This window comes from Labrus mixtus, chromosome 17, assembly GCF_963584025.1.
Source record: "Labrus mixtus chromosome 17, fLabMix1.1, whole genome shotgun sequence".
Lineage (NCBI taxonomy): Eukaryota > Metazoa > Chordata > Actinopteri > Labriformes > Labridae > Labrus > Labrus mixtus.
Window position 1 is genome coordinate 6,969,608 of NC_083628.1, and position 22,796 is coordinate 6,992,403.

General features: G+C 39.0%; 2 protein-coding genes across 3 annotated transcripts; both read left to right on the forward strand.

Annotated features, from left to right (window-relative positions):
* The first annotated feature begins 2,348 nt into the window (after positions 1-2,348).
* On the forward strand, positions 2,349-15,362 carry znf532 (zinc finger protein 532). Of its 2 annotated transcripts, XM_061061337.1 has the most exons (11): positions 2,349-2,562; positions 3,238-3,577; positions 4,769-4,829; positions 7,220-9,587; positions 9,906-10,087; positions 11,244-11,420; positions 12,058-12,220; positions 12,455-12,766; positions 12,882-12,994; positions 13,235-13,373; positions 13,492-15,362. In XM_061061337.1, exons 4-11 carry the CDS (start codon positions 7,251-7,253, stop codon positions 13,993-13,995), a joined length of 3,927 nt encoding a protein of 1,308 aa, XP_060917320.1. In that variant the 5' UTR covers positions 2,349-2,562; positions 3,238-3,577; positions 4,769-4,829; positions 7,220-7,250; the 3' UTR covers positions 13,996-15,362. The 2 variants fall into 2 exon arrangements, with proteins under 2 accessions (XP_060917320.1, XP_060917321.1); XM_061061338.1 differs by lacking the exon at positions 4,769-4,829.
* Positions 15,363-16,500: 1,138 nt separating this feature from the next.
* oacyl (O-acyltransferase like) lies at positions 16,501-22,439 on the forward strand. Its single transcript, XM_061061926.1, has 15 exons — positions 16,501-16,657; positions 18,667-18,800; positions 18,889-18,967; positions 19,062-19,197; positions 19,322-19,524; positions 19,613-19,825; positions 19,907-20,009; positions 20,113-20,214; positions 20,367-20,532; positions 20,634-20,713; positions 20,842-20,952; positions 21,155-21,278; positions 21,424-21,610; positions 21,945-22,087; positions 22,200-22,439. Exons 1-15 carry the CDS (start codon positions 16,501-16,503, stop codon positions 22,302-22,304), a joined length of 2,043 nt encoding a protein of 680 aa, XP_060917909.1. The 3' UTR covers positions 22,305-22,439.
* The last annotated feature ends 357 nt before the right edge of the window (positions 22,440-22,796 follow it).

The following is a 22,796-nucleotide window of genomic DNA, read 5'->3' on the forward strand; positions in this document are numbered from 1 at the left end:
AAAACAAGTAGGGAAGTAAATAAGAATAAGTGATACATTTATTAGTGCAGATATATTGTGTTTCATTTTAAGTTTAAAACGTGTCGCACCGACGTTTCTTGAAGTCAATATGAAAAAATAAACAAGGCTTAAAAGTTGAAACAGTCAAATATTGTGCAGAAAAGGTAAAAGCTTCTCACATGCAGAGCAACAAGGAGCTGTTAATCACTCATCGGTTCAACATTAATAACAGCCACTTATGTCTAAAGGCCAGACCACGACCACCCTGCACACCACAGGAATCATTGCACTCAATCAAACCAAACCACAACCTGCAGGCTGCTAATTACAGGTGTGACTTCAATAAGCTCAGAAGGTTATAAAACATAAATGTGTGCTACCTGCTTTGTGATAGATCCCACAGTAAGCATAAAGTATATATAGTATAATAACTCTGAATGTAAAATTCAGATTCACCCTGACACGCATTTGTTTGGAGTGCAAACAGCAGATGGCGCTGTGGGGTGAATTTAGAGGGAGCTGAGTTCTTGAGTCGTGTGTTGTGATGAAATCAACAACATTAAAGTTGTATTTTATCATATTGACACATTTATTTACACCTTAACACGTAATAAAATAAATGCAACAGTGACTACTGGTTGTCATGAGTCTGCCAATATTATTACCTTTAATAAGTATATTTACATTCTATTTCTGCTTTAATTGAATTTTTAAACAGAAATATTAAAAAAAGGTATAACTATTATTACGCTAAATGTCTCTGCCAGCTCATTTGATTTAATTTACAATTAAGGGAACAAGAAGTGATCTCACCCACCATTTCTATTGATAGTTTCCATTCTTCTCAAATGTCCTATGATGCATTAAATGTCCTGATGGTGGTGTCATGGCTGTAATGGTATTGGATCTATGAAAAGAAAAAGCCCTTTAAAGGGAGGCCTGTCAGCTGCAAAGTGTCAATTAGACAGGACAGTTTTTCATTGTGAGGCCTCTGCTGTCGGTCACACTTGGGACTAAATCACCGAGCAGCTGTCTTCAGATGCTAACATCTACTTTTATACTGCTTCACCAGTGACAGATAATGAGAAAAAAAATTACGATTACTTTAATTTGCAAATGGGTTGGTTTGATGTACAGTACAACTATTCAAGAGACAAATGTTTCTCTGTTTCCATTCAATCTGAAGTCAGTCGAAATGTCCCTGATTGCAGCTATAACCCTCTAAAATCATGTTTTCCTCCTTGTGTGATGTGTTTTTAGAATCTCTTATTTCTATTTTATTTCAAGCACTTCATGAAGGTTCCTTTGCACTGACCAAATTTAATTCTACATGTACAATGACAAATAAAGATTATTCTTGTTCTTTAAGATATACAAAAAATGATTCCAGTTTTATGGTAAAACATATGTGTGATGTAAAATAGTGTTTAATACTCTGCACATATATGGCAGAACTTGATCAAAGATCTATTAGTGAAATATTAAAACCAACACTTCTTATGTATGACAATATTCTCGGTGCCTTTTGCATAAGTTTGATACATTTTCCTAAAACCATAAAAATAAAGACCTGACATTTGGATATTTGGAAAAAATATTGAAGTTGAAGGTACCTGACTCTTAAAATTTTAAATAAAATGTCAGTTTGAACAATGCAACAGCATTGGTACCGACTGATCCGTTGGTGAGCCAGCATTTTAAAAGCTTTAAATTGATTAAAGTGATTTTCAACCTTAAGGGTTAATTTAAATCTCTATGGTGACAATATGCTTAAAGGGATACAAAAATTACAGTTATTATAGTTTTTGGTTTTTGTAGTTTTCTTGTAAAATATTGGGTACATTTATATCTCAAAATCCTAAAAGAAACAGTCAGTGAAGGTAACGTCTTTCTCTGGTTAAACATTGTTTCCACATTATGGACATAGTATAATAATAATGGTTGCATTTTCATTCCAAGGTGAAAAAGCAAAAAGGTGCATGAAGCAATAAGGAACAATGGCCTCATCTTTGAAGAATCCTTCTGTTGTCTCAAATTCCTGCTTTTATAAAGCTCTTTTATAGGGACTGATTATACAACAGTTTTGATATTCCACAATCATAGAAAATACATTTCTTGGATAAATGTTGGACAAAGCTGAACTGCTTGAATGATCTCATGCAGCATATTAAGACAGGTTGAGATGGTAAGCCTGCTGCAGCAGTAGCTCCTCTTTCCTGCTTGTGGCCGCCATGAATGAAGCTTACCGTGATGTCATGTGACTGTGTTTCTGTTTGGGGAGGGGAGCAGCGTCAGCCTTCTCTGCTGCACTCCGTCTGTCTCACTGTGGAGGAAGGAGGCGCTATGAGGGGCCTAGTATGATGTACACACTAGGCTGTAGGATGTCGATCCAGCTGTCACAGTGTGCAAAATGTGTTTATGGTAATCAAAAAACCTGGCATGGTCCATCTTAGAGGAGGCTGATTTAAAGCTGCAGCTTGATAGGTCTGCCAGATCTAACAAGGACTGGTAGCAGGCCAGAGAGAGGCATCCTTAGCTGAAAGCCTCACTGCAGTCTCCAAGGTAGGTTATGAAATACTTCACTTTTTTTCACATATTTATTCATTTATTTTTGATGTTTAACTCATGTATGTACATCCCTCTGCAGGCAACATGTATGTACATCCCTCTGCAGGCAACATGTATGTACATCCCTCTGCAGGCAACATGAATAATCAAATCAGGATAATCATGTTTGTATTTGTGAATAAACAAATTCAAGTTCAAATTCTAGCCATGCCATCATTACATTTTTTTTTTTACGGCATAGATTTCTTTGTGCTGCATATGTGTGCATGGAGGCATTTGTCCTGTGCACATTACAAAGGAAACAGCTGGATTGCATTACATTTTTCTGGCATCTCAAGCAACAAGCAAAAGCAGGGACAAAGCGTGTTGACCTTGGCATTGGCAGAATGCTGAAGGGCAGGTTAGCCTAAGCTTAGGCCTTCAGTATTTGTATAATATGCTACTGATCTATTATGTTTCTGATCACTGATGAACCACTCAGGAAGGAGACTTATATTAACACAATCTCAAACCAACGTTGTCCAGTCGATATTATAGCTATATCCGATGATACAGGCCTAAAATATGAACGTTGTGATCTTATCCTGCTCATTTCCTTTTCTTTCTCTCCATCTCCCCCACCTCCCTCTGTCTCCGTCTCCCTCTCTCTCCTCTCTTTCTCTGCACCAGCTGCTGCTGCTGCTCCAGAGCCAGAGTGAAGAGTCCCCTCACCCCCCTGCACACACACACAGAGACAAAAGGCCTGCTTCGCCTGCTGAACACTGCCCCCTTTCTCCAGCCGTCCCTTCATGCATGGCTGTAGTGGTGGCTTCAGGAGGGAACGAGGCCCGGACTGGGACTAAACCTGACCCAGTGAAGGAGAGGGGGAAGAGGGAGGGGAGGGAGGGAAGGAGGAGGATGAGGAGGAGGATGAGGGCTGGAAGGGTTGAAGCTGAGTGAAGGCAGGTGCTGAGGCCTCTACAGGAAGACTGTCTTTTCCCTGAGTATCTGTCATCAAATCTGACAAAGGGTATGCCACATTTACCTCTATATACGTGCATGAACCTGCATGTTTGTACGAATGTGTTTCTATGTGTCGACTTCTGTGGGTAGGGGGTGGCATATGTTTGATGGAAATCTGTGAAAGGGGGTGAAATGAACGGCCTGTGTTTGCCCAGGTCACACTGCTGTGTTCTTCTTACATACCTTGTTTTTTCACAGTGCTAGGTGTAATGCTGCTGGCTGCTGGCATGTCTTAGGGTACAGGCACAGGGGGATCTAGTTAAGAGAAAGGCCGAGGTATTGGATTAAACTGCTAATGCCTAAATGCTTCACTTGCATTTTTTCCCAAAATTTTAAATATATTTCATGATTTCTTTAACGATATTCCGTTTCTTTATTTGCTAAAGTAACTGTGCTTATCCCATCACCTTTTCTTTTTTTTTCGCAGTGTTGTGGCTTTATTTGAATTTAGTGCCTCTCCTGAAACTCTAAGTATCCAAACCACTGTGTACTTTCCCCCCCTACAAACACATAAAAAATATGGATTTTTGGTCAAACGTGTCGCAGTGCTTCCTGGGATGTGGGCACACTGCTCCTGCCTGTGTGTGTGCCTGAGGCCATATTGCAGCAGAGGGCTTTATGCTGGGTGACCGGAACCAGCTGAAACTGGTTTGAGGCAGACGGAGGGCTGACAAGAACAATGCTGTCTCTGTGCTCCACTGAGGGATAGGGATAGACCAGGCTCCTCCATGGCAGCCATTGATGGGCTCTGTCACTGGCTTCCTAGCACAGGCACAAGACCCTGCTGCTGCTGCCGCTGCTTGCTACTGGCTACATGTCGGTGTGCTTCTCAGCTCGGATCATAGCGAGGGGGGCAGGGAGATTTAGGAAGAGATGAGGACAGGGGGACGTGGCTGGCTGGGAGTGTGTGAATCTGCAGCCTGCCTCACACTCACACTCACACACACACTCATACACATATAGAGGAGTATGATCCATCTAACTGTTTATATGTCAGTGCGCCGGTAGTGGTGCAGGGAATGACTAAGGAGAATCCTTACCAGGACCACAACCCGCAGTCACCAGATCCCTGGATGTAACCTGACCCTGTGATCTGGGCCTTCGCCTGGTTGGAAAGAAACAGGACTGTTTTTTTCCAGGCAGGGTGGGGTTGATGGCTTTTTGTGGGTTAGCAGTGTTGTGACTGTGTTTGTTGCAGGATGAAAGGAAGGAAGGACAGAAGGTTTGGCTAGTGTCTGGAGAGGGACGGAGGCAAGAGGGTGAGGAGAGGCTGTTTACCTTGCATATTTCCACCATTGCTATCTTACATTTTGTCTTTTTTTTTTTTTTACTGAGATTGTAGTTGTCTTTTACACGGTGCATTGTTTTAAAGGTGGTTGTGATGCATGTGTATTAAACTGCAGATTTTGAGAGTAGTTTTGTGTTGTGTGTGCTTCAAATTTGTCAGAACTAAACCTTCATTTGGTGTAAGTGTCAGGCTGCTGCTGTGGCTGTCATGGCTGTGACTAGCTGTTCTTTCCACCAGGCCTTTCTCTCTCTCTGCTGCAGCTTCACAGAGCACAGCAGCCATTTTGCCCCCCTTCACTGCCTTTTCTCCTGCCCTCTTCTACCATAACATTTCTCCCTCTCTGTCTTTTTAAAAAAAATCTTTGTAGCTCATTATTACAACCATCATCTAAATTGAACTGATTGTTGATATTTTTACAATCCAAAGACGAAACTACAAGATGTAAGTCTGTGTGTGTGCAGATGTGGTTGCTTTGCATTCGGATCAAAGAGCAGCACTAAGACTGCAAAGCAAAAGCAGCGTCATGCAGCCTTTTTGCCCAATCCCACATTCATAATACATAAATACAAGTTGCATCTCAGTCCTATCATATCTTATCAACAATGTTCACTATTAAAACAATTAAAGATTGTTGTATTTTGAAGCATATTACTCCCACTCAAAGCAAAGTTTTCCTGACATCATTAGTCTTCACTTGAAAACGGCAACTATCTCGAGATATGTTCAATGTCACTTTATCAACAGTCTTCTTCTCTGTCATCATTCCACATTTCATTCAGCACACGTTTGTTTTCCTCCAAACAAAACAGCTGATAAGTGTCAATCCACTGAGAAGTCAAATTGCGAAAATCACATCAACATTCATCATCGATATCGATCTTCAAAAATAGGGCTGCTCTACTGTAATCAGACTTGATTCAGATAATTGCCTTGTTTCAGCATTAGCTTTTCTGTAAAAGTTTAATAGGTGTCATTAGCACACTGGCATACTATTTTGATCCCTCCATATTTAATTTGTTTAATTACAGCAATCCTGAGAATGTATTGATTGAAGAGGTTTTCCTGAGTCCTTAGATGTAATGCCATCAAAATGTCAAAACTACCCCTTGTGTGGACCAGCATTTGAGTCCCAGTTCACTGACGTCACCCAATCAAAGACAAATGGTTCATACATGCAGGAACATTCGTGTAAGTAAGTGTTGTACGTCAGCTGAACTTGCAGCCTGATAATGAAATGAGCACGGAGTGCAAGCTAGCAAGGCATGAGTGAAACCTCAAGCACTAGAAGATGTGAAGAAGTCATGGTTAACCTGGTATTTCTTGAGCTGTACCGTGCATAGGCACAAGCACATTCTGTGGTGAAAAATGAAACCTCAAAATAAAAAATAAAAAAACTGTGCTTTTGTGCTAAGATGCAAATGCAGCTCCAATTATTATGTACAGTTCACAAAAGTTAGACCTATAAAATAAAGCAATTTTATATTCTGTATATATACTGTATATATTTATATAAATATGTTGCCTCAGCTATTCACTGCTCACCTGCCCAAATGCATGTGTGTATTTCTTTGTGTGGAGAGAGACAGCTAACTGGTGCGCAAATAATCGCTAAGTCTGATGGATGCAGCTATTTCGACCAGTCTGTTCTGTACTCAACCATGCAAACATTTTCTGTGTTTAATATGCGGGAATTGTAAACATCACTGTAAATCTATGCAGCATTTCTGCGCCAGACTTACAGGTATTGAATATTTTGTGCGCAATTCTCACAACCATGCACCAAATTTCAGGCCCTGGTAGCTATGAAGAGAGAAAGTCTAATTTGTGATTTATGATGGACAGTATAGTATAGGCATGTGTTATGCTTGGAGATTTAAAGTTTGTGGGCAGATATTTATAAGAAAATAACATTTTACCAGATTATGGACAGTTTCACTATGGATACAATTTGGATTTTATAAGCTTTGAAACAAACAAACAAAGAAAAAACTAAAGAATGAGCTTCACATATGACATGCCATAATCTAATATAAAAACTGCCATGAACTAAGAAGGATCATAAAGGATCCGCGGTTATATATGCAATGTAATTCTTAGAAATAGTAAGTGGATTTTTGGCAAAGAGAAATTAGGTTTAGGTTAAAAAATTGTTGTTCTTATCTGTCTCATAGAAAACAATATGTCAGAGATATACAGTATACTGGTGTGATAAAACAAATTCAGATTGTGTCACTTTGTTCAAATGCTTTATTAATCAGATACATCTACTGCAGAAGGGCATCTGTGCACAATATATGCTGTATTGTATTGATAAACTGAACACTCATTATTCTTCAAATTCTTCAAATCTGTGTCCCCTAGGTGATCTCCTTATCAAAATAGAAGGAAGACCATGGGAGACATGAAGACGCCAGATTTTGATGACCTCCTGGCAGCCTTCGACATCCCTGACATGGTGGATCCTAAGGCTGCTATTGAATCTGGTCACCACAACAACCATGATGGACACCTCAAGCAATCTAGTGGCACAGTGACTACAGATGATGAGGCCCAAAACCCTTCAGCAGGACACGACATTGGCGTAAGCGTCATTGTCAAGAACACCAGAAACACAGAAACCAGTAATCATGATGGAACCATATCTAAAAAAGGAGAACATATACACTGTCTTTCCCAACTCCCGTCTGTTGGTGTTGGTAATGGACTTCAAAATGGCATCTTGTCTACAATACCACCTGGTAACCATTACAACAAAAATGGATGTAAAGCTACCAGAGAGGACGGACAGCCAGTTAACCACCAACCAGCTACTTTCAATCAATTTAGCCCCATCTCCAGTGCTGAAGAGTTTGATGATGATGATAAAATTGAGGTTGATGACCCTGTAGACAAGCAGGCAAGTAAGTCATTCTTAAAAAAGAGAGAGGAGATCCAGAATTCAGGATCTCCTGCATATGTGGATAGTCTTAAACCAAATGTAAACAGAGACAAAATACCTGATAAAAACAAGAAAAACAGTGGCACATTTGGATGTTCCAGGTCTAATGATCCCAGCTTATCCAGTTTACCTGAGGAGAATCTCAAGGACACTATCTTCAAGTCGCAAGATCAGGAATGCAAGGAGGTTAGAGAGCAATCGGGGCTTACCAAGGTGTCTTGTTTGTCTCAAGTTAAAGTCATGTCCTCTACAAAGCTTTCATCTTGTATAGCAGCCATTGCAGCCCTCAGTGCCAAAAAGGCTAGTACTACAGAATTGTGTATAATAGATTCTCCCACAACACAGAAAGAACCCATAGTAGCCAATGATAAACCCAGAACTCCAGAAAAGACACAAGAGCCTGAGTCAGCCCTAGAATTTGCAAAGAGGCTGCTAACAAGACAACCAGAGAGCCCCTCTAGTGTCACCAGTGAGGGTAGCTGCAAAGGATCTCCAGAGTCAAGCACAGACGCCACCCCGGTTATCCCAAAAGTCAGGATTAAAACAGTTAAAACCTCTTCTGGCCAGATCAAGCACACTGTCACCAGAGTTCTACCAGAGTTTGATCCTGAGGGTCTAAAGAAAGGAGAGAATAGCCCATCTATCATAGCAACGACCAGTGATATTTTCTCATTTCCCACAAGACCGTCTCTTCCAACCACAGTAGTAGCTACAACTGGAGGCCATTCATTAGAAATAACCAAGCAAATGACTATTAAACCTGTTGCAACAGCATTCCTGCCCGTCTCAGCAGTAAAAACAGCTGGTTCTCAAGTCATCAACTTGAAGCTAGCCAACAACACAACCGTTAAAGCAACAGTCATACCCGCCGCATCAGTGCAAAGTGCCAGCAGTGCCATCTTGAAAGCTGCCAAGGCCATCCAGCAAAAGACTGTTATGGTACCTGCCTCCAGTCTGGCTAATGCCAAACTTGTTCCAAAGACAGTTCATCTTAGTCATCTCAATCTTTTGCCTCATACTGTATCCTCTGCTGTCTGTGACCTCAAACAGACCCCATCCCCCTCCAAACACCCACAGAATCAGCAACCACGTCAAGTCAAAAAGCAGATCATTCTTGCTGGCCGAACCTCAAAAAAAGTCTCAAAAGTTCAAGTATTTGCCAGCTCTCAAAGCTCTGTAGTGGATGCCTTCAATAAAGTGCTGAGTAGCATAAACCCTGTACCTGTGTACGTTCCAAACCTCTCTCCACCAACCTCAGCTTGTATCTCTATACCCTCACGTGGCTACAAGTGCCTAGAGTGTGGCGATTCATTTGCTCTTGAGAAGAGCCTGACACAGCACTACGAACGTCGCAGTGTGCGGATAGAGGTCACCTGCAACCACTGTGCCAAAAGTCTCGTGTTCTACAACAAGTGCAGCCTATTGTCTCATGCCAGAGGCCACAAGGACAAAGGGGTGGTCATGCAGTGCTCACATTTGATCCTAAAACCCATTCCTGCAGATCAGATGATAACCACATCACCCTCAGCCGACCCTTCCAACGTCACTGGCACCATCTCCCAAACTCAAGCACCCACAAGTCAAGTCCTGGGGAGAGTTGCTGGTGGCGGGTCCCAAACTGCAGTGATATCAGCTCCGAGCAGTGTTCCTATTGTGGCAGCCATGCCCTTGGAAGATGATGCGTCAAAGCTCTGCAGACACAGTCTTAAGTGCTTGGAGTGTAACGAAATGTTCCAGGATGACAGCTCACTAGCCATGCACTATCAACAGGCACCAGAGTCCAACGGGCAGGTGTGTGTATGTGAACTTCTGCAAATTGTGTTTCAGTTGAATTTAAAATTTCTGAATGTCAGAGAGTTTGGACTTCTGACATGATCATTGATTAACAACATATAATTTGTTATGAAGCTGGAAAGTAAAAGTAAAAAAACGGATTACATTATTCAATAAGCTGGCAAGATGACTTGACTCTGGTTTCATTAGTCCTTTAACTGCAGAATGTTGAGTGACAAAAAAAAATGTTTGATGGAAAGATAACCCCTCTTATATCAGTGACTCAAGGAAAATGCTGTTTTTCATTGTATTTATCTTCTCTTTTCTGTGCCATAGAAAACATGTACCATCTGCCAAATGCTTCTGCCAAATCAGTGCAGCTATCTGTCGCATCAGAGAATCCACCAGCACAAGTCTCCTTACATCTGCCCCGAGTGTGGTGCCAGCTGCCGTTCTGTCCATTTCCAGTCACATGTCACCAAGAATTGCCTCCATTACACCCGTAGAGTCGGCTACCGGTTAGTGTACCCTAAATTAATTCATTTTTAGATACGTTTGCATTTTAGTTTAACGCAAGATAAAGAAAATTCTTGTTTGGGAGCAAGAGTAGTCAAACTTTAATTTTCAAACTTTCTGACACATTTTAGACAGTAAAATAGAAACTAATCAATGGTATTTTCAATTGTGCAGTATTCTTCTTCTCTTAGTGGCTATCCAGAGACTTCAATGTCTTCTTCTATTACTTTCTTTTTTAAATTGCTTCTTATATAATTTCTAATGACAGTTATTATTATACTATGTTTTGACAATCCTTTACTGATATATTACTCACAACCAAATTCCCCTCACCAAAAACACCCCCTGGTCATCCAAGATAAAAGCCTTTAAAAATACGCTGTCTGACCAATTATGGTTCTTTTATTAGTCTGACTGAACAAAATTGATATAGTTACACATAACCAGTCATTTAAATTAAAAAGAAATGTGGCATGTATATTGTCTGTTTTATGTGATAGTTCAATTTTCTGAGTTTTAACTTTTAAAATTTTAAAATGTTGGTGCACAGAGAATATCTATGAAAGAATAATCCTGTAAAATGACTCTGGTCTCTGTATGACCACCTTTATGTTGTCTGTTACAGACTTAGTTTAACATTTTGGGAAACAAAAACAGATATTCACATACTGTTACTCAGGTTTTTTGCAGTTAAATATATATATTTTTTAAAACACACAAAAGTTGTTAGCTTAACCTAGCGTTACAGCTTGCATGTTTCTGTCTAAGGGTTAAAGTATTCACCCAACACAACATGTATGAGTGAAATTCAAAGGTGTTACGAGGTGGATTTTTTTTTTCTTTATCTTTGAACAGAGACAGGCTAGACCGTTTTAATGCTAAGCTAATCCAGACATCTCAAGGTTTAAAATTTAAGGGGAAAAGTCACAATTTAAGACCTAATATTGGCATTTATATTGTCATTAAACCCTTAATATAAAGTGAAAATGCTTATTTCACATGATATCAAGCTACCCCTTAAGCAAAGTGTTTAGAAATGAGTAGACCACCCGAGTGTATTGCTGCAGCATGGAAAACACACCAGGTAGTTTAAAAAAAAAGATAATAAATCTTCGAGTCTAACCACACGCATTTTTTTCTAATTCATTTTCCCTACAGCTGTGTCCACTGCAGTGTGATCTTCTCTGATGTTGCAACTGTTAAATCCCACATTCAGAGTAGTCACTGTGAGATCTTCTATAAATGTCCCCTCTGCCCCATGGCCTTCAAGACTGCACCTGGAACGCACTCCCATGCGAAAACACAGCATCCAGGAATGAAGGCAGGGGAGCCAAAGTAAGTCTTCTCATGCAGTTTCTACAATCATAAACACTGCAGACACTTCTCAAATACAGCGCTATTTTTTCATAGTTGTTGTAGCACGTTATCATTTTACTGAAAATACATTTCAGTACAATTCAAAATTTAATCTGATCTACAAATATCTCAATAAAATGAACATGCAAAACACAAGCTTTTGCTGAAAGCTTTTCACTAACAAACACAACAACACACATCTTAATGTGCTTCCTTTCACACAGTGAAATGTAATACCTGTGTCCAATTCATATATGCTGAGGAAAATCATCCTCGCTGCTTCATTAGCAGCAGGATTTCCTGGTTTTAGACATGGCGGCTTAACTTTGGTCTGTTTTTTTCCACATGGCAACCTTTCATTTTCTTTCATTACCATTATGGACGCTAGTGAAAATGGTTAGGAGCAGGTGATCATGTACCATTGTGTTGGTTTGGCCTTGGTAATGCCTGAGCTTAAAACTAAATAAATATCTGATGAACATTAATAATAAAAATACTAATAATACTTAAACCAATCGTTCACATTTTCAATATTTCTTTACATCATATTATCAAAATGACGATACATATATATATAAAGATGGTTAACGTGATGTTGCTGTTTTTTGTCTTTTAGGTTGATCTATAAGTGCTCCATGTGTGATACAGTGTTCACTTTGCAGTCCCTGCTCTACACACATTTTGACCAACATATTGCAAATCATAAAGTATCAGTGTTCAGATGTCCTGATTGCTCCATGCATTATGCACAGAAACAGCTCATGTTGGACCATATTAAGGTGGGCATAAACAGCTTGTTAAGGCATGCTTGACATTGATATACATTTTATGCATTCAGGCTTTTTATTTTTGTAGTCCCAGTGTTTTTTTCAGTGAAGTAGTGAATAGATTATTACTCTCTTTATTTTGGTTTTCACAACTTTATCACAAGATAAGCCTTTAAATGTTAAACATACGAGTCCTTTTTGATTTCTTCGTTCATAATTATTTCTTCATATACTGATCTCTTGCAGGCCATCCATGGAACCTTAAAGACTATCGAGGGTCCACCAAACTTGGGCATCAACCTCCCTCTCAGCACCAAGCCAACTAACTCGAACTGTACCAACAGCCCCAGTAAAACTAACAACAAAGACGGAGGAAATGTCAATGGCCAAGAGAAGAAGGAGAAGAAGCCTTCAACTTCACCCCTAAAGAAAACAAACGCTAACTCATCAGCTGACCTCAAGAACTCAACCGGCTCAGGATACACATGCGGAGACTGCAACAACCTCTTCAATTCCAGGGAGGTTTTTGTTGCTCACATGAGGCACGAACACAGCAAGGTGAGTGTTCAAACTACTTTTGTTTAAGGAAGAATGTGCGACATTTTAGTCTTAGGGTTGAATCCTGATCATTAGCTGACTGCATTTTATTTCATTTAATCTCCTAAAATGGCAGATACTGAAGAAACATCCATGTCGTCAATGTGACAAGTCCTTTAGCTCCTCCCACAGTCTATGCCGACACAACCGTCTCAAACACAAGGGACTAAAGAAAATCTACACCTGTCCGTGAGTACACACCCAGTGTTTTGTCTTACGAGTCCTCCCGTTTCTAATTACAATATACTTTGTTTGGAATCTCAAAAAGCAGGTGCTAATTCCCTGCTACAGTTCTAAAATACATAAAAGGGGAAGGCAAATGCAAGTTTCCAAAGTCCTACAAAAGAGAAATGCTTTATGTCTGCAAATAATACAAGACAAAACCTGCTTGCAAGGGGTAATATTTGTTATTTTGTTGTACTTTCACAGGCACTGCCCAGCTCTAAGTCAGCCATTCACTAAAAGAGTGCTGCTGGATCAGCACATTCAGCTGACGCATGAAGTCAAAGACCCAGAAGGGAAGACTGCCAACTCCAAAAATAAGGACGCTTTTCCGGTCAAGGAAAAGGTACAAGGGCAAAAAAAAAAAAAAAATCAGACAAGGAAGTGCTCCTTGTGCATCTGAATTCCTTACGAGGGTATATTCTTTAGTAATTCCTAACTCATCATTTGTATCTTCTCGACAGACCCTAAGCCCTAAAAGAAAACCAGAAGAAGACGAGGGCCCCCCTGGGTTGAACTGCAGGGGCTCTGACTCACAGCCGTTAAAGAGGCTCAAGGTGAACATCCTCAAAATTCACAAGTGTGCCGTTTGCGGCTTCGCCACAGAGGACATCATGGCGTTCCACGAGCACATCCCCCAGCACAAGTCTGACGGCTCGTCCTACCAATGTCGGGAGTGCGGCTTTTGCTACACCTCCCGCCGCTCGATGGCCCGCCACCTCTTCATAGTCCATCGGCTGAAGGAGCCGCAGGGTCTCGCTCGCTACAACGGACGAGGCAAGGAAGATGACGAGAGTCAGAGAGAGAACCAGCTGGATGTTACAGACGAGAACAATGACGGGACGCCAAATACCAAGTGTAAAGTTTGCGGGAAGAAGTTCGAAACGGAGGGAAATCTGAACACTCACATGAGGACACATGGGATGGCGTTCATAAAGTCAAAGAGACTGAGCGCGGCTGAGAAGTGAGAGGAACACACGTTTGAACCATTCCGTATGAAGCCAAACTGTATAAGGTTAAAACTTGTGCATATACATGATGTACAATAGAGCACTATATGTAAACAGTATAGAGGAGGGAAAAAAAGTAATATATGTCAAAGTCTCTTCATGTGACTTAAAGTAAACTTAACAAGATAGTTTTTGGTACACATAGATGAATAGATCTTTTTTTATAGCAGAGATGTGTTTTTATTTTCACAGATTCCATCGTTGTTTACTCATTCAGTCTCGGTAATAAAAATGTGGTTGTTATGGGATTAATCCTCATAAAGGTCAGCAGTGTTCTGAATCTTCAAAGCTGCTAATGTCCAATGAATGTCTGAAAGAAAAAAAGAAAAGTACGTTTAACTTTCCTTTGAACACGTCAAGCTAAAGTCTTACAAGGCCGAAGAATAACTTTTAACTCTTTTTTGTTTACAATTCTTTTATTTAATGGAAAACCTAAATGTCTTTCTGATCTACCCCAAGCGTCTTAAATGAACTCTTGCTTTAGTCTCTTTCTGAAATATACTAAGATCAAATCTCAGAATTAACTCGGGACTTCAATTCTATTAAATTTCACAAGATTTTTCAGACAATCAGACAACGATGAAATTTACTATATGTTCAGCTACATCTCCAAACAACTAAAACATTTGATATAACTTAATATATTTAACGCATTAACAACCATTCAGAAGTCGAATGAACTTACTGTACATGAAGTTTTAGGGATCCACATTCATGGCGCATTTGACCTAAAAACTTGATCTCTTTTTTTAAACAAATCAACTAATATATCATGGATATACTTTCTATAAGATTGTCAAACTTTTTAATGTTTTATTTGTGTCTTATTATACACTATATGGCAGCTCTCTGTGATTAAAAAAATCACTTTAAAACGTTTATTTACCTGAATATTTTAAGTATAAGATACAAAGCACTTACCTTTTTGACCTGTAAAGGTCAGCATTTCATCTTCATTATGAGGTTTCTTTGGTTTGATGGTTAAATGAATGAAAACTTCTACGAATGTAAACTAGGCTGTGAAATTGACTTTTCCAGAAGACAACTCGTTAAAATAAGAAATAAAAAACCAAGGAATCTAGGTTGGGATAATGTAAAGATTGTTTTGCATAGCTTTCTTTGTTACAAGCATTCCTGAAACAAACATCATTCAGTTTTTGACAGTCCTTTTTTCTACTCTGACAATAAGAGTCATGCTGTAAAACTGCATGTGAGAGGCAGTCTGTGAACTATTTGTCACTTAGAATGTGTCTGCTGCTGTTTTGAAACATTTCTGATGCTGGTGTAAAAAGCTGTTCTCTATGTCAATAAATAATGAAAACCTGACAGAAGGTGTGATGTCCCCTGCATATGAGAATTCAGATCTTCTAAGAGGGAATATATCAGAAACCATTATGTGATCATTCACACTAATGCTCGCAAAATGGTGTGTACCTTCATCAATATCATCAATATGAATCATTTTGGAAAAGGACCTTTAAGATTCATAAGTTGTTTTCTTTCAAAACTTAGCTTCCTCTAGTTGATTTCTTCAAAATGGACCACTGTAGATGAAATGTCATTTTTAGTGGACAGATATTTGGTCATAGTGTCAACACGGGACCTTTGGTAGTAAATGTGTGCATGTTTGCACCAATTGGCAAAAGAAAATGTGCAAATATTGAGAAATTGGTACTCATTAATGGCTTAATAAAATGATGCTACTCTGGTTCATGTATAAAAAATAAAATAATAACTAATTGATTTCTAATGACTTGTAATCAGTTCAAGTGATTGAAACAGTGGGTCCAAGTTTGCTCCAAGGAAATAGTGATTCAATCTTCTCTCTAGCATGATCAACGAGTCACAATTAATCAGAAAGTGGACGCGTTATATTCAAATGTGTTTATGTAAAAGTTTGTCTGCCTGGGAGAAGTCAGGGCACTTCATGTTGGTTTTGAAGACAAGCTCGCCCTCTAGTGGTCATTGTTGAACTATTTCAATAACTCACCTTTAAGTAGTGTGAAACAAATAAGACAAATAGTTTCAGAAAAAAACAGTTCAGATGAATCATCTCATAATAATAATAAATAATAAATGTAACAGTATGGCTGAGTTTGATCCAGAACAAATAAGCAGTAATTCACTGTGTGATGATATGAAAGGCCCAGTATACACAAAGTCACACTGGTTCTATTGTAAAAGATTAATTGACCAAGTGGGGTTGATGGGAGTACCTGCATTTAATTATTCTGATCCAGTGTTGTGACATAATCACAGCCTGCGTCATTTTGTTCTCCCATGTAACCAAATCCTGGTCACACCTGATGTAAAGAACCAGGTGGAGACAACCTGCAGTTGCCAAAGCAAGTATTCAATCCATCCCATGCAAATTGAATTTCACGCTACCTTTGTGATGACGATGTCACCCCTACAATGTTATTTAAACACATACGCTGTAAGAAAATGCATTACGCCCTGAAAATGGCCCTGAGTTCGGTGGTGTTACTTGTATTTGCAGGGTGTAGCTTAGCCTTGGACAACACACAGGATTTGAATGTGTCTCAAAGGTGTATGGAGGATACCACCACTTTCCTGTGGGAAATCAACCAGGACAGGCCGAAAGACTATGCTGTTCTCAGTAAGTGTTGCTGTGTTTCAGAGTACATTTCTTACTGTATTTTAGTTGTAGAGTCGGTTGTTATGGAGTGGATCAAAAGCAGTTAGACAGGCAATCTATGGGAATGATGAAAGAAAGAAAAAAAGTCATTAGATCAGACATTATAAGATCTGTAATGTGCTTCAACTTGCAATGCAAAACAAAGCACAGTAAACTTTTAGAAAAAACACCTTGGCTCACATTGTAAAAAAAATTATACACTTTTATTTTTGCGATTTCACAGAATACAAATATACACACAGTGATCAAAAGCTTTTTTTTCTCCTTCCCTGAAAGTATCAGTTTAGTGTCAAATACATAACTAACAGTCTTATCACATTGCAGCTACTTATTAATGCCAACTATACAGAGGAAGTTCAAGGGATTACAATCAATATGAAGATGGTACAAGTTGGTAAAGTTATTATAATTGCTGATGGAACTTTTTTTATAATTTATATTTATATTAAAGCCCTAGCCTAATAACTCACATCCAAAAGTCGACAGAGCAACTTGTAAATAAAAAATAGAAAATAATAAAAAATATATATTCCTATGCATGTGACTGATTATTAGTAGAAAGAAAACAATAACACTACAGCTAGTTGCAAAACGGGTAATGTACACAGTAAAATCCTCAAAAAAAAAAAAAACACATTATACGAAAATAACCCAGGAAAACAGAGATTTTAAACCGATGTGTTCTGTCGAGATTTGCTGCCTTGTAGAAAAATACCTTCCTAAAGGATCCCAGTTTATAACACCACAACTCGCTGCATTTACTCTGAAGAGACAGGGGAAACATAGTTTGAAACCCTTTGATAAAAACCTTTACTGAAGATTTCAGAGGAAACATAGCTCGTTAGACGGTTAAATAATGATCTCTGTACTGCAGCCGCATGGTGGGTAGCAAATTTCGATGGGTAGCACTATTCGACAGAACACCTGTTGAAACAGGAGATAAAGAGGCAGACAGACTATAGTGTGATACTTACTTTAAAGTAGCCTGGTCCATATCCATGTAAAACATCTCCAAACACTTCTTGCAACGTTTATCATTTAGTTTTTTCGCCAGTTTATCTGTTTATCGCCTGTTTGGGAATCTGCTAACTTGCTGGTTTTACAGTCTATGATTGTGTGTTGTGAGTGTATCGCTGGATTCAACATTTTAATGTTCTCTACCGGAGACCTGTCTGTAATAATAGTTTGTGAAGACTTCATTGTGACCGCGTCTCCTTAGTAGTCTGACTTTACCTGACGTACTGTTATTTAGGGTGCAATACCGTTTTTGACCACACAGGGCTGCTATCACTAAGCGTTGCAACCCAAGGGGGGCGCTGTTTCTCCCATGTGGCAGGTGGTTGAAGAAGGAAACGAAAGCTTGATAACGAGTCTTTTATATCATAAAATCTTGTTAACTTTTGTAATTTAAAATGAAAATACTATTAAAGACAGATCTAAAGCTTTAGTTCTAGATTGCTTCTGTGTTTCCTGTAGGTTAGTAAAATAAGAATAACAAGATTTATTTCTTAAATATTTGAAAGGACTTATAGTTTTGTCATTTTTTTTAATTACCGGTAGTAATAACGTGAAAAACTGATCATGTGTGTGAGATATGTTTTGTATTATCACAGTTTTACCTTTGCATTGTATAGCAGAGTAATATAGTAGTACATGAAACTCAAAATATAATTTGTGTTTATTAATAACACGTACATATTGATTACTGAAAAATATTAAAATTAAAGCATGAAATATGGGCTCATATGTAAAAATTTGTTCTGTAGTGGTTCAAAACAATTCAGTTCAGTCACCAAAAAATTTAATTGAACAAAATAAGCAAATCAAAAATAAATGGGAAATCATAATCAATGGTCAGTATTAATTTAAGCATGTTTTTCAATTTACATATTGTGGATGGTGTATGAATCACTAAGTAGCTTTTTGTGCGTGTGTTATGTGATGTTGCTTGTGTCTTTTTTTTGTGTCAGTGTATGATGCATTTGGAAAGATGGGCAGCAATGTTGAAGGAGGTAACTCTAACCAGCCCGGCTTACTGCATCAGTGTCGCTCTGCTGAGGGCCCTTCATTCTCTGGACGGTACTGCCAGGTGTTCCTGAGGCAGGTAAGAACAAAAAGTGATATAAGAGGAAAGTAAATCTCATCAGGTGAGATTAGGTGATCCTGAACAAAGTTTTATACTTTTACCTTAGGGAACGGCCCAGTACTTTGTGGGTGTGTGTGTTCCAGACTCATGTGAAGAAGAGGATTTGCAAATGCTGGTGCTTTATGGTCAGTGATAAATCTGTTCTCTCTGCACTCACTGTGGATTATTCAGTCAGTCCAATACTTGTATTGTATTACTTGTGACATGCTTTTCTGACAGGAAGACTTGAGTATGGTCAGACGTCCCTCATTCCTCCTTTACCACACATCCTGGTCAATGAGTCGACTCAGGATTTAATCATGACCCATTGTATGTCCAACACTATTACCCCTGATGCATCAGATATCACCTGCCTGTCAGTATATAATTGGACTTTTTTAAAATCTTCTATACTGTCTTATCTGCATGTTGAATATATGTCTGCAAGGCTAACTCCCAGGACTTTTTTGAAGTGTAAAATGGTTTATTTCCTCCTGCAGGTTTGTGTGTTGCCTTATGGTTGCAATTCCTCTTGTTGCTACCTTGTTTACAACTCTGATAAGGAGGCAGAGGAGCAGAGAGGTCAGCCCAGCAGAAGAGTCTTCCTCTTTAAATGCCAGCCTTGGCCTTTATGGGACGATGCAGACCAATGGCTCCTCCAGTATTGAAATTAACAGCAACTCTCCAGAAGAAAACAGTAGAAGTAAGTACACGACTTCCTAAAAATACTTCCAAGATGATGCATTTATGCCCTGCAAAGCTGAGATTTAAAGTGTACCCATCTTTCCTAGACAGCACCAGCCCAAAAACACTGTGTTTTCCTCGAAGCTGTTTGTATCAGTGCCTTCAGGTGTTCTCTCTACAAACTGCGAGCCAGGGTGTTTTGAGCACCTCCTCGTGTAGTCGAGAAGGAGGCTTCTCATCCCTGAATGGCATCCGTGTTCTCAGCCTGTTATGGATCATATGTGGACACTCTGCACAGTTCCCCGTCATAAACAACCTGGGTATGACAAATCTCCCTGCCACTTTCATCTGCTCTTTACTAACTAATTTCACATTCTTGCACTGCGTTGTCTCCATCACAGATAACTACAAAAACTGGAAGAAGACAGCAGAAAGCAGCCCTCTGTATGTGCTCTCCATGAGTGGACCTGTGTTTTTGGCTGTAGACACCTTTTTACTTCTTGGGTGAGACTGAAACAATGTGCAGTTTAAAGCTGTAGTTGTTTTACCATATTTTATATTTTCCTGGCTAGTTTTAGAAGTTTCTAGTGCAGTTTTTGTGTTTTAGGGGTCTGCTTAGTGCAAGGTCCCTGCTGGGCTCCATAGGCAGGGCTGAAGACAAACTGAGCCCCAGTTTGGTGATCAGCTACCTCTTCAGGAGGATTAAAAGGTACTGTATGATAATCATTCACTCTATAAAGTTAGGATAATCTATCTGTGTCACTGTTTATGAAATACGACCAAAAAAGATTTAGATTTGTTTCATTATTTTGCTGGGGTAAACAAATTAAACAAATTTGTATTGTCTTTCTTTTTCGACAGAATCCAACCACTGCATCTGTTTATTATGTTTCTAACCATCGGCCTGATCTCTCTGGTCCAGTGGGGGCCCTACTGGTTCCCATTCATAGATACATTAATGGATTGTAAGACTTACTGGTGGGCTAACTTGCTATTGATTAGTAACCTCCTTCCAGTCCATGAAATTGTGAGTTCAAGCAGTAGCTTAGACGTTTAAATGAACTAAAATTCCATTTCAACAAACTGTATTTCTTTACAGACCAATTTTATCACCTGTTCTCTCCTCAGTGTATTCCTTGGACATGGTACCTGTCTCTGGACTTTCAGTGCTACGCCACCACTCCTGTGTTGATCTATTTTTACAGACTGTAAGTCCTTTAAAGTGATTCTGGGGAAAAAAAGTGATTTTTAAGTCTTTTACTTTGGAAAAATATTGTATTTGTTAGCCAAAGTCTCCTGTCCTGAACTCATCATCATCCTGTGTTTCATTTATCAGAAACAAAGGTGTGTTTGCCTTTGTTGCTGGAGGCCTTCTGCTGACAACCGTTATGACCAGTACTGTTATAACTGCGCTCCTTCATCTTCCAGTCTTTCAGCCCTCTACACTGTAAGACATACGGACGCTGATATAATGCAAACAGCTTTAAACCAAATGCATGAAATGTGACTTACATGTCCAATGTTTTTCCTCACCCTGTACATTTTAGAATGTGTATCTCCGAAGTTAGAGAGTTCAAAGGCTAAGGTAGCCAGTTTCTGTAAAAAAAATGTAAAAACCGTTAGATTTCTTTCCTATTATTTTTTTCCAGGACATCTGAGCATTACGTCTTGTATTACTATGTGAAACCCTACACGAGATATGGACCCTTTCTGATAGGGATCTTGACTGGAATATATTTGACAACAAAGAAAGATCATCTGTTAAAGAAAAAGGTGAGAACGCCACACAGATCTTAAAACATTTTTTTAACTAGATATGAGAAAATATCATATGCTCTTTTGAATTATTTTCAAGCCAAACAGATTGACTAACCTGCCTTCACACTGATTTACTTCTCATTTCTCTTTGTTGTTTCAGTGGCAGGCAACACTTGGTTGGTCCTGCTGCCTGTCCGTCATGGCTGCGTTGGTTGGACTGGCCTATGTCCTCAAGGAGACACCACCCTATCCCTCTGTGCCACATGCACTCTACCAGGGGCTGCACAGACCTGTCTGGGCTCTGGCTGTGACCTGGATCATAGTGGCCTGTGAGGAGGGTTATGGAGGTAAACCAAGGGCAGGGATGTTCTTTAGTCTTCTAACATTTAGGACAAACAATACACAATTTCAAATAAGCATATATTTAAGTATTTGCTTCTTTGTGCGTTGAAACTCTTACTCATGGCAGTAACATTTCAATGATAACTAAAGCAATATGAAAATAATCGGGAGAATGCGGGGGCCCTTACCTTTCTCTCTGAAGTACTGTATATAAACCCAAATGGATGATTTTGTTAAACAAATACATGCATACCTCTTGTTAAGACAAATATAAGGGTAGAAACATACACTGATAAATCTCTACCACCTAATTTTCAATTTGTCTCATTGTTCCTCAAGGTTTTATCAACAGCTTCTTGTCATTGAATGTCTGGGGTCCTCTTTCCAACATAAGTTTTGCCTGCTATCTATCACATCCTGTCTTTATCATCGTCTACATCGGATTACAGGAGACACCGATCCACTACTCAGACATCAACTTTGTAAGTTCTTTGGACAGTTTCATCAAACCTAATTTAAGTTTTTTACCGTCATTGGTTGGTTGCTCTATGTTTCTTATAATGTAATGTGTTGTGTGTCTCCTCTGTTTTTTAGATGTACATGTTCCTTGGCCACCTTTCACTCACACTCATTGTGAGCTATGTGCTCACTGTGCTGATTGAGAGGCCATACCTCAACCTAAAATGGAGCTGTAAATAAAACAAATCAGCAGTCACAAAATTATACAATTGACACCCTTTAACTTGTTCTTCTTTTCATCTGTGCCTTGTAAGCTATGCCAATGCTCTCTTTTGTTGAAAATAAATGTTTGTTTCTAAGAAGACAAAAGTTTGATTTTGAAGCCAGTATTTACTGTAAACTTCCAAACATCCTGCAGCTCACACACAAATAAGATACTATCGTTTAAATCAACTCCTTCGTATACCTTTACTGTGATACAGGGGAAAATATGATATTATACTAATGCAAATAGAACCAAAAACATCAAAAATAGCTGGAATGCAGAGTTGGAGAAAAAATAACCTGCTTCTGTAAAACAGACTTGATTTTGGGGTTAACAGTTTAACATGTACAATATTATATCGTCTGCATATAAAGATATTTTAGATATCGGCTTGGATATAAAATTCTTATAAACATTTAATCCATTCTAAAATATGTGGAAGGGAACTATAAGTTCTTTAAACTGTA